The sequence below is a fragment of the Mustela nigripes genome, chromosome 3 (genome assembly GCF_022355385.1).
Source record: "Mustela nigripes isolate SB6536 chromosome 3, MUSNIG.SB6536, whole genome shotgun sequence".
In the NCBI taxonomy this organism is placed as follows: domain Eukaryota; kingdom Metazoa; phylum Chordata; class Mammalia; order Carnivora; family Mustelidae; genus Mustela; species Mustela nigripes.
This window is the reverse complement of record NC_081559.1, coordinates 13,317,481-13,327,783: the sequence shown is the minus strand read 5'-3', so window position 1 is coordinate 13,327,783 and position 10,303 is coordinate 13,317,481. Positions and strand designations below refer to the sequence as shown.

Sequence of the window (10,303 nt, the reverse complement as noted above, 5' to 3'; positions counted from 1 at the left end):
TCGTTATTATAATTTTAAATACTATAAATGATTATAAAGATATTTTAAAACATTAAGTCCTCTATAAAATAATTTGAAATAGGCAAAATTCAAAAGTTATTTAGTACTTATATTCATAATCTTTTTCCCACCATAGAAACTTGAAAATTTTATATCTAAAGTAAGTCCTTTATTACCATGTTTAAAATATGTTTGGGGGCACCTGGGTGGCTCAGTAGGTTAAGGCCTCTGCCTTCGGCTCGGGTCATAATCCCAGGATCAAGCCCCACATCAGGCTCTCTGCTTGGTCGGGAGCCTGCTTTCCCCTCCCCTCTTTGCCTGCCTCTCTGCCTACTTGTGATCTCTGTCAAATAAAGAAATGAAATCTAAAATAAATAAATAGATTAAATAAAAAATATTTAAAATATGTTTGAACTTAGACCTTAACTTGGAAAGTCTTAACTTTTAACTCTGCTTTGAAATGGGAAAAATATTTTGTTAAGCATGTTCTGTAGAATACAAATTCCATAGGATGTCACAAAGACATTCTGTGTAATAAAAATATTATACAGAAAGGGATTCTGTGACCAAATGCTTGGAAGTGGAGCTAAGTTAAATAAATCTAAACAATTAAATTAAATAAAACAATCTAAATTAAATAAAATTTAATTGCAGGACTTGTCAGGGCCTTTAGCTTGCTAATAATGTGTGTATGAATCTATAGGGCAAGATAGTGTGGAGGATAGAATGTAGTAGGCAGCATTCATACCAAACTCATCTCACTATTAAATCCCCATTTTTGCAGAGAACCTATAGAATATGCTTCACAAATACCACGTTAGTGTATTTCTTTGAAAAATCAACATCTGGTCAAAATGATATCTTTTTTCCCACCCATCTACTCCCTCACTCCATCTCTGGTTTGTTTTCAGTTTCCCCCAGGCTCTTAAGAAAAGCTGCCCGGGTGAAAACACGGACAGTGGTTCTGACTCCTACATACAGTGGAGAAGCAGATGCACTTCTGCCTTCTCTGAGGACAGAGGTGTGGACCTGGGGGAAAGGGAAGGAAGGACAGCTGGGACATGGTGATGTTCTGCCTCGGTGAGTGCTGGCTTTGTTCACGGGTAGAAGTTGGCGTTAACCAATAAATCTCTCTCCTGTGAAGGCAGTGTCATGTTAGCCTTGAATTTGTACCTAATAATAAAGGACTTCAATATCTTTGGTGTACTTTTCCATCTCTTTGATGTATATTCATCTTGGAACAGAAAGTGATGTTTGGGATAAGATTGTATTTCATCAGGATACTTAAATAACTCAAATTTTTAACTTAAAGAGCCAACAATTTTTTTTTTTTTTTTTTTTTTTTTTTTTTACCTGAAACATGTCCTTTGTGGCTTCCAAAATAACTGTAATGGCAATATTAAACCATTAATGTACATCAAGGAAAAACTGTTGTTTTATTTAAGAACTCATTATGTTAACAAATTAGATATTTGTGAAAGTGTGTAAATGGGATGATTATCTAAAATAGCCAGTTAATGTGAATGTCTCCTTGTAGCAAAGCGGAAGGCAACTGTAGCTTTAGACAAACAACAAAAAGACCTCTCTGTGGCTTTATAGTTCATTGTGTCCTAAGTATATTCTGCTGTAACAAATCAGTTAGTTGTTTTTGATTCTTAACAAATTCTGAACTATGTTAATTAGTGACTGATGGACAGAGATTAAATTAAAACCATCCAAAATCATTTACAATATTTAGGAGTAAATTGAACATATATTTAATATTTTAATGCTTTCTTTTGAAATGTTTATTTTTACTTGAAAGCCCTTGCTCTATAATTTGAAAAAGTTCATGATTCTTTCTGAGCCTCCTTACTTTGAGTTTGTGTGTGTATGTTTTCCTTTAAGGCTTCAACCACTGTGTGTAAAATGTCTGGATGGTAAAGAAGTAATCTATCTGGAGGCAGGTGGTTACCATTCTCTTGCACTTACTGCGAAATCCCAGGTAGGAAAAAATGTCGAAAGCTGATCTTAATTTTGTGGAAGCTTAACATGATCAAATTAGACCTTCATTTATTGAGTCTCTGCTGTGTGTTAGGCAATAATGCCATATCTCATTTGATCTTCCTAATATTTTACATCATTTTGCATTACCTCTGTTTTACAGAGGAAGAAAGTGAGGTTTAGAGAAATTAGGTAACTTGTGTAAAGTTACACATATGATAGGAGGATTGATTGAACACTGGTCTTCCTAACGAAGGTTTCTATAATGTGTTCTTATCAGAAAATAGAATTCAAGATTTTCCGGGATATTGATGATTTTTTTTGTATTGATGAATTTGTATGTTTTTTGATGAAGAAAATCTATGATAAGACACTAAGAAAAGAAAACAGGTATTTTTCTTAAAGTTGTGGGACTTGAAAGTGACCTCCAGAATCATTTAAAACCACACCATGATAAATTTTATTTATATCATACATCCAAATACATAAAGTAGTTGTTTTAAGTTGGTTTCTTTTCTTTCTTTCTTTTTTTTTTTTTTTTTTAATATTTCATGTATTTATTTGACAGAGAGAAATCACAAGTAGATGGAGAGGCAGGCAGAGAGAGAAGAGAGGGAAGCAGGCTCCCTGCTGAGCAGAGAGCCCGATGCGGGACTCGATCCAGGACCCTGAGATCATGACCTGAGCCGAAGGCAGCGGCTTAACCTACAGAGCCACCCAGGCACCCCTTTTTAAGGATTTTTATATAATCTCTACAATCAGTGTGGGGCTTGAAATCATAACCCCTAGCTCAGGAGTTGCACACTATGTGGACTGAGCCAGCCAGGTGCTCCTAAGTTGTTCTTAAATGTAGTCCTAATGATTCTTCATCAGTCCCTTCATCTTATTAAAAAAGTCAATAAAGAAATCTAAATTCTTAAATATTTTAGATTTCACATACTAGGCTAGCCAAATGCTCAAATAAATAAATGAAAATATTAGGAAAGAAAAGGATAATTTATTGTTATTAACACAATGAATCATTCAAAAGACTTTAAGAGGTTAGGAAGACGGTCAGTTACAAAACAAACATGAAAGTTATTAGCTTTTCATACATATAAGGTAAAACAGAAGACATAGGGAAAAAGAAGCTGTTCACAGTGGCAACAAAAGTATTAGGAAAATAAGAATATTTTTAATAGGAAGTGTGTAGATCCCATGTGATACAAACTCACAAACTCTTCTGATAGGTTATAAAAGAAAATAATAGAAAAGGATTTTTTTTTTTTTTTAATTTTAGAGAGAGAGGGGGGCCGGGGGCGAGGGTGAGGGGCAGAAGGAGAGGGGGAGAGAATCTCAAGCAGGCTCCACAGAGCCCCAGCTTGGAGCCCCATGGGGGGCTTGATCTCACAACCCTGAGATCCTGACCTGAGCCAAAATAAAGAGTCAGACACTTAATCCACTGAGCTGTCCCAGGGCTTGGAGATTTTTTTAAATTTTATTTAATTAATTTATTTATTTAAAGATTTTATTTATTTATTTGACAGAGAGAGATCACAAGTAGGCAGAGAGGCAGACAGAGAGGAAGGGAAGCAGGCTCCCTGCTGAGCAGAGAGCCCGATGCGGGACTCGATCCCAGGACCCTGAGATCATGACCTGAGCTGAAGGCAGCGGCTTAACCCACTGAGCGACCTAGGCGACCTGATTTTATTTATTTTAAAAGATTTTACTTTTTTTTTTTTTTTAAAGATTTTATTTATTTATTTGAGAGAGAGACAGTGAAAGAGAACATGAGCGAGGAGTTCAGAGGGAGAAGCAGACTCCCCATGGAGCTGGGAGCCCGATGTGGGACTCGATCCCGGGACTCCAGGATCATGACCTGAGCTGAAGGCAATCATCCAACCAACTGAGCCACCCAGGCGCCCAAGATTTTACTTATTTTAGAGAGAGCCCATGAGCAGGGGGAGGAGTAGGGGGAGAGGGACAAACTCAGTGTAAGCCTGACACAGGCCTTGATCTCACAACTTGTGATCATGACCTGAGCTGAAATCAAGAATTGACTGCTCAATTGACTGAACCACCCAGGCACCCCCTGAAATTTTATTTTTAGGTGGAAAGAATCAATGTTGCAAAAATGCCATTTTCCCCTAGGTCATTAAATATTTCAGTGTAAGATTTACAGCTTGATAAAATGATCCCAAAACTGTTCCAGGAGAATAAATACAGAAGGTAAATCATATAAATTCTGAAAAAGAGGGGCGCCTGGGTGGCTCAGTGGGTTAAGCTGCTGCCTTCAGCTCAGGTCATGATCTCAGGGTCCTGGGATCGAGTCCCGCATCGGGCTCTCTGCTCGGCAGGGAGCCTGCTTCCTCCTCTCTCTCTCTCTCTGCCTGGCTCTCTGCCTACTTGTGATTTCTCTCTGTCAAATAAATAAATAAAATCTTTAAAAAAAATTCTGAAAAAGAACAGAAAGGAAGGGTGAGAATTTGCCTTATAAAATATACTATTAGGGGTAACTGGGTGGCTCAGTAGTTAAAAGTGGGTTAAAACCTCTACCTTCAGCTCAGGTCATGGTCCTGGGATCCAGCCCCACATCGGGTTCTCTGCTCAGCAGGGAGACTGCTTCCTCCTCTTTTTCTCTGACTGCCTCTATGCATACTTGTGATCTCTTGTCTGTCCAATAAATAAATAAAATCTTTAAAAAAAATATATACTATCAGACTACAAACAAATGAGTGAGATAGAAATATACCTGTGGACTTAGAAATAGACCCAAGTATATATGAGAATTTAGTATATGATAAAAGTGGACATTTTGTATCAGTTGGGGAAATAAGACTGCATATTCAATAAATACTGTTGGAACCATTGGCTTCTTATTTGCAGAAGAAAATTAAGAGAACCACATATTCTACTTCTGGATGGATTAAAGATATAATGTTAAAAAATAAAACCTTACATGTGTAAGAACAAGTTTGGGTGTTTCTTTTTCTTTCTTTCTTTTTTTCCCCCAATAACCTTAGGAGTAGAAAAGGACATGATACCAAAACCAGAAGTTAGAAAGTAAAGATATGTTTGTCTACCTAATAATTCAACGCTCCTAAATAGCAAAACTGCTACACACAAAATTAAATACATAACACACTGGGAAAAAACTTTTGTGATATATGTGATAAAGTGTTACTGCTAAAGATACAAAAGAAAAATTGTCAAAGGGTGCTTCTATTCAATTCATAAAAGAGCTAGAAATGACCAGCAATGAATGTAAAGATGGTCAGCCACTTAGCAGACAAATAAAAATGAAAACAACAGTAAAATATTTTCTCACTTACCAGATGAACAAAGATCCCATTTAATAGTGGGTGCTGGTGAGGGTGGAAGGAAACCTAGAGTGCTGGCAGGAATGTACATTGGAGTTGGCTAGAAAACAGTTTGTCGGTATGTATCAAAAATCAAAATGTACAGGTTCATGGACCCAGAGTTCTTTGCCTAGGAATTTATTCTAAGATATGCAAATATGTATATTCAAGGATTTTTAATATTTTTTATTAAAGAATTAGAAATTATAAACAAATATGGTTACTTTGTTAGGTATTTTATTAAACTACACCTGCAGGGTTCTGCATAGTTATTCTAAATGATGTTGTAGGTTGGGGCGCCTGGGTGGTTCAGTTGGTTAATCGTCTGACTCCATTTCAGCTCAGGTCATGATGTCAGGGTTGTGAGATTGGACCCTGCCTCTGGCTCTGCACTTGGTGCTGAGTCTGCTTGAGATTCTCTTTCTCTCTTCTTCTGCACCTCCCCCTGCTCCCATGCTCTGTCTTTCATAAATAAAGAAAAAGAAAGAAAGAAAGAAAGTTGTAGCTCGATACTTACTGAAAAATGTCAAGGAAGAGCATTAAGAAAAACATCAGGTTGCAAAACAGCATTGTGTTTTGTGTCTACGTTATATACCATAAACATTAAAATTTCTAGAAGTATGTATGTGAGTGTGTTCCCAAAACAAAATAGCAGTTGTTTCTTTTTTTTTTTTTTTTTTTTTTTTTTAAAGATTTTTATTTATTTGTTAGAGAGAGAGATACAGAGCGCAAGCACAGGCAGACAGAGTGGCAGGCTAGAGGCAGAGGGAGAAGCAGGCTCCCTGCCAAGCAAGGAGCCCGATGTGGGACTCGATCCCAGGACGCTGGGATCATGACCTGAGCCGAAGGCAGCCGCTTAACCAACTGAGCCACCCAGGCGTCCCAGCAGTTGTTTCTAAGTGGTCAGTTCATCAACTGTTTCCGACTTCTTTTTGTTTCTTTGTTCTGTAACAGTCTTGTACAGTGACAATGAATAGCTTTTAAAGCCGGAAGAAACCAAACCATTTGCATAAACATGGTCACTGTCATCTAGTTTCTTTTGTCTGTAATGGAGCATAGGTACTTGTGTACCTTATACATAACTCTTCGATAACTCTTTGAGTATGAAAAGGTGTTCTAGTGATTTCACTGTACTCCTGTCTACAGAAAAAGAATCAGGATTAATTTTTCTTCATAGCATTTACCTTTTTTATCACCTTCTTTGTAAGAGGCAGTGTAGGATAATTCCTGGGATTATATCCTGACTTGGCCGCTTATCAATTTGTGACTCCTCTGAGCCAGTTTCCTTATCTGTAAAGAAAGGATTGTCTTGAGAATTAAACATTAATTAATACAAACAAAGTGTTAACAACAATGCTGGGCTGGTAGTAAACACCTGAGAAATGATAGTTTTTGTTAACCCTTGGACTCTATCTATGTACTGTTTGCTCATTATCTCTGGCCTTGTTTAAAGATGAATTTTTTAAGTATTTTAAAGAATGTAAGTGATATGTGTATAACTATTGGGAGTGTGTGTGTGTGTGTGTGTGTTTATACATACACACATATATACACGTATATATGGGTATTTTGTTATAGACATTCAGAAATGACATGTAGTCAGATTCACAACTCTTACCACATTTCTATGATTTTGTAATAGGTTTACTCCTGGGGAAGCAATACCTTTGGTCAGCTTGGGCATTATGATTTTCCAACAACAGTTCCTCGTCTTGCAAAGGTACTTTTGAGAACTTGGTGATTTTTATAGCAACTTATTTCAGAATTCTAAGTTATAGCACTTTATATATCTCCATTTTGTGCTTGAAAAATTAGTAGCATCCTGTATTTGTGACCTAAATTCATTTTGGTATACTTAAAAAATTTTTTTTTATAAAAAAAGCCATGAAGCCCCTTATTTTCAAGCTAAATTTTTTTTAATAACATGTTTATATTTCTTTTGTTCTTAGCTTCTATTGTTCATTGAATATTCATATTCCTTTGTCTTTTTGTTTTTTAAATAAATGCAAAAGTTTTTTTTTTTTTTAAACAAAGGATTCTAGGACTGTGATATTGACTTCTGAGCTTTGTACCACCAAATGATGCCTACTCTGACTTTTCACTTAAGTTTGATATTTATATAACATTATTTGTTGGTGGTATTTTGCGGGGGCGGGGGCTTTTGTTTTTTGTTTTTGTTTTTTTTTTACATATGTAATCCTAGTAGTAAAGCTTTTTTGTAAATCTTTTCATTTTCTATAGTGAAGCTAAAAGTATAGATGATTTCTTCACTGTTGTATAAATTGCTTTTGGTTTACGCAGTGCTATTCCGAGGTTGGTAACTTCTGGTCCCTTTGATGCAATTCTAGGGGACTATTTATCAATCTTTTTTTCTCCTCCAAAACTGTGTGGAAATACTAAATTTTCATCAATGGTGTTGACTCCTTATGTGGGATTTGTTTTTTTGGAGGGTAGAGGGCCGGGAGTTATACATGGCAGCAGCCTAACAGAATGAGATATGGAGCTCATCCTTTTGTAGTTTGATTCTGCTATCAACCCAGCCCAAGACATGCTCCCTCTACTGAGAGCAGCAGAGACAAAAAGGGTGGTTATGTCAAGTTCAGGAGCACGATTGACATATAAACTTCAGATAATATATATTACAGTAATGCATGTTTTCAGGGTACACTGTGATCCATTGCTTCATAAGACTTAAACGTGCTGCCTTTCCTTCCAGGGAACTTCATTTCCCCGAGAGGAAAAGACTTAGATAAAACATTAGGCAACAGTTATTACTTTCTAGTTCCAATCTTAAATATTTTCACTATAGAGCATTTCAGTGGTAAGCTATTCAAACTACTGATATTATATAACAAAAAAATGTGGTAGATCATTGTTCCTTGTTTTTCACTTCAATGAAATAGATTGTACATTTATTCTTACCAAGGAAAGTTCTGTAATAGGATGGAGGCCCTGGAAATCAAGTTTTTATGTAACTCTGTACAGTCAGACTAGAGAGAATAAGATTTTAGTTTCATTACTCATTAACTGTACAGATAAAAATTACAGCATCAGGATTTTTTTTTTTAATTTGTGGGAAGGATGAGAGAAACATTCTGATGTCATTTTAATTAATCTGTGAAATAAAAGTCAAGGTAGAAGGAGATCTGAATTAGTTTTGATTAGAGACTAGTAAGAAGACTTTTGTCTCCTGCAAAAATTGTAATCCATTCCTTACAGAATTAACAGGAAGCCAGTTATTTGGAGAGCCTGAATTTGAGAAGATAATTTCATGCCAGAAGGGGATAGCTATGAAGTAGTGGAGACATGTGCACACACTCACACAGTCATCCATTCACCTAGGATTTGGAGCCTGTCTAGACACAAAGAATCAGACAGATAAGAGGGTTTTTGCTTATCAGTATTGAAGTCACAGCTAAAGCTGGGGCTGGTGGTTGGGGCAGGAGTTTTCATAGCAGAATACTTTCTTCAAGTGAAATCTGTGTAATCCCATACACAAAATGGATAAAGCTAGAACTACTTTAGTTGAAGGATGGAGGGGGATGGGGCAGAGCCCTGACACCTGCCTTTCCATGGGGCCTCCTGAATCACCACGTGAAATCCTGAGAGGATTGAAAACCATTGGTTTAAGGCAGTGGCTCTTAAACTTTTGCACACATCAGTGTCAAACCAGATGGCTTTACCCCAAGTAGCTCTGTGGCTTGAGAGTTCGCATTTCTAACATGTTGTAGGTGTTTGCTGCTACAAAGACTGCTTGTTGAGAACCTCTGATTTGGGGATCCCTGTAGATGGGCTTTGAGGGGGCCTTGCCTGTTTCAACAGCCTGGGAGTTGGTACAGTGAAGTCACATCAGAGAGGTAGTGAATTCCAAGTAGGACAACTAAGTTTTAGCGCGCAGGAGTCTAGTTGGCTAGAATGCACTTGTGCCTTGTTAGAATTTTTTTCTTTTTGATTTTTGTACACACAGTTGGATATGAATGGACAGAGGTGTGTCCTAGCTGTCAGAATAGGGCTCTAGAAGTTTCTGCGGCTCCTAATTGTAGTACAGCCTAAGTCTTAAGTCTTATAGAGACTTCCAAAAATAACTATTAAAAATTAGATCTACAGTTTATCCTTTTTAAATCCTAGTTTTTCAGATTTTTATAGAAACAATCCAGTTCTGAATTTAAAAGCTGAACACAGGATTCCTTCTTATCTATGTGTCTGTGCTGCGGTTGATAGGGCACATTCGTGGATGAGTTTTGCCAGTAGAGATATTAGTGACTGTGCACCCACATCTGTTTAACCCAGCGTTTCCATTCTGGTGAATCTGAATTTCTGTTTAATTTATTCTTTCATCTTGGACAGATGTATCTTGCTGTCATTACAGGTGAACAGTGAAAATGGAGTTTGGAGCGTAGCCGCAGGCCAGTATTATTCCCTGTTTTTAGTGGATACAGAAGACTTCCAGCCTGGGTTATATTACAGTGGCCGACAGGACCCTGCAGAAGGTGACAACCTTCCAGAGAATCACAGTGGTACTAAGACTCCAGTACTTCTCTCCTGTAGTAAGGTGAACGGGCATTGGATCCTAAGGCCTTCCGTAACACATGAGCAGTCTTTTGGTTTGGTTATTATTTGTATGTATGCCTGTTATGACTTGTCTTTGTCTACTGGGTTTAAAATGGCAAACCCTGCCCATCCCCCCTTCTCCTTACCTCCTTTTCCTGACCGACTTCTCTCCACAGTGCGTGGCACCATCAAGTACACTATATAGTTTACCCTTTTTGGTCTATTTTTCTGCCCTCAACTATAAGATTCTGAAGAGTAAAGATTTTAGGTGCTCTCATTCACTGCTGTATCCTTATAGCAAGTACTTTACAAATACTCATTGAATTAACACCCTCATGTAGGAATATTAAAAACTACATTTCACAATGAAGTTTCCTAACTATGTTCATGGAGCCCTCAGAGGTGAATTAGAATAGAAATGGAGTAGATGA

The 10,303-nt window shown here is 37.1% G+C and overlaps 1 protein-coding gene across 5 annotated transcripts in view; it reads left to right on the top strand.

Annotated features, from left to right (window-relative positions):
• The window catches only part of ALS2 (alsin Rho guanine nucleotide exchange factor ALS2), an 81,160-nt gene that overhangs the window by 23,433 nt on the left and 47,424 nt on the right, over positions 1 to 10,303 (top strand). For all 5 annotated transcript variants that reach the window (XM_059393216.1, XM_059393215.1, XM_059393212.1 and 2 more), the window contains 4 exons: positions 912 to 1,080; positions 1,888 to 1,984; positions 6,964 to 7,041; positions 9,691 to 9,873. In XM_059393216.1, the coding sequence (XP_059249199.1) occupies positions 912 to 1,080; positions 1,888 to 1,984; positions 6,964 to 7,041; positions 9,691 to 9,873 (527 nt within the window). The remainder of the gene's footprint in view (positions 1 to 911; positions 1,081 to 1,887; positions 1,985 to 6,963; positions 7,042 to 9,690; positions 9,874 to 10,303) is intronic.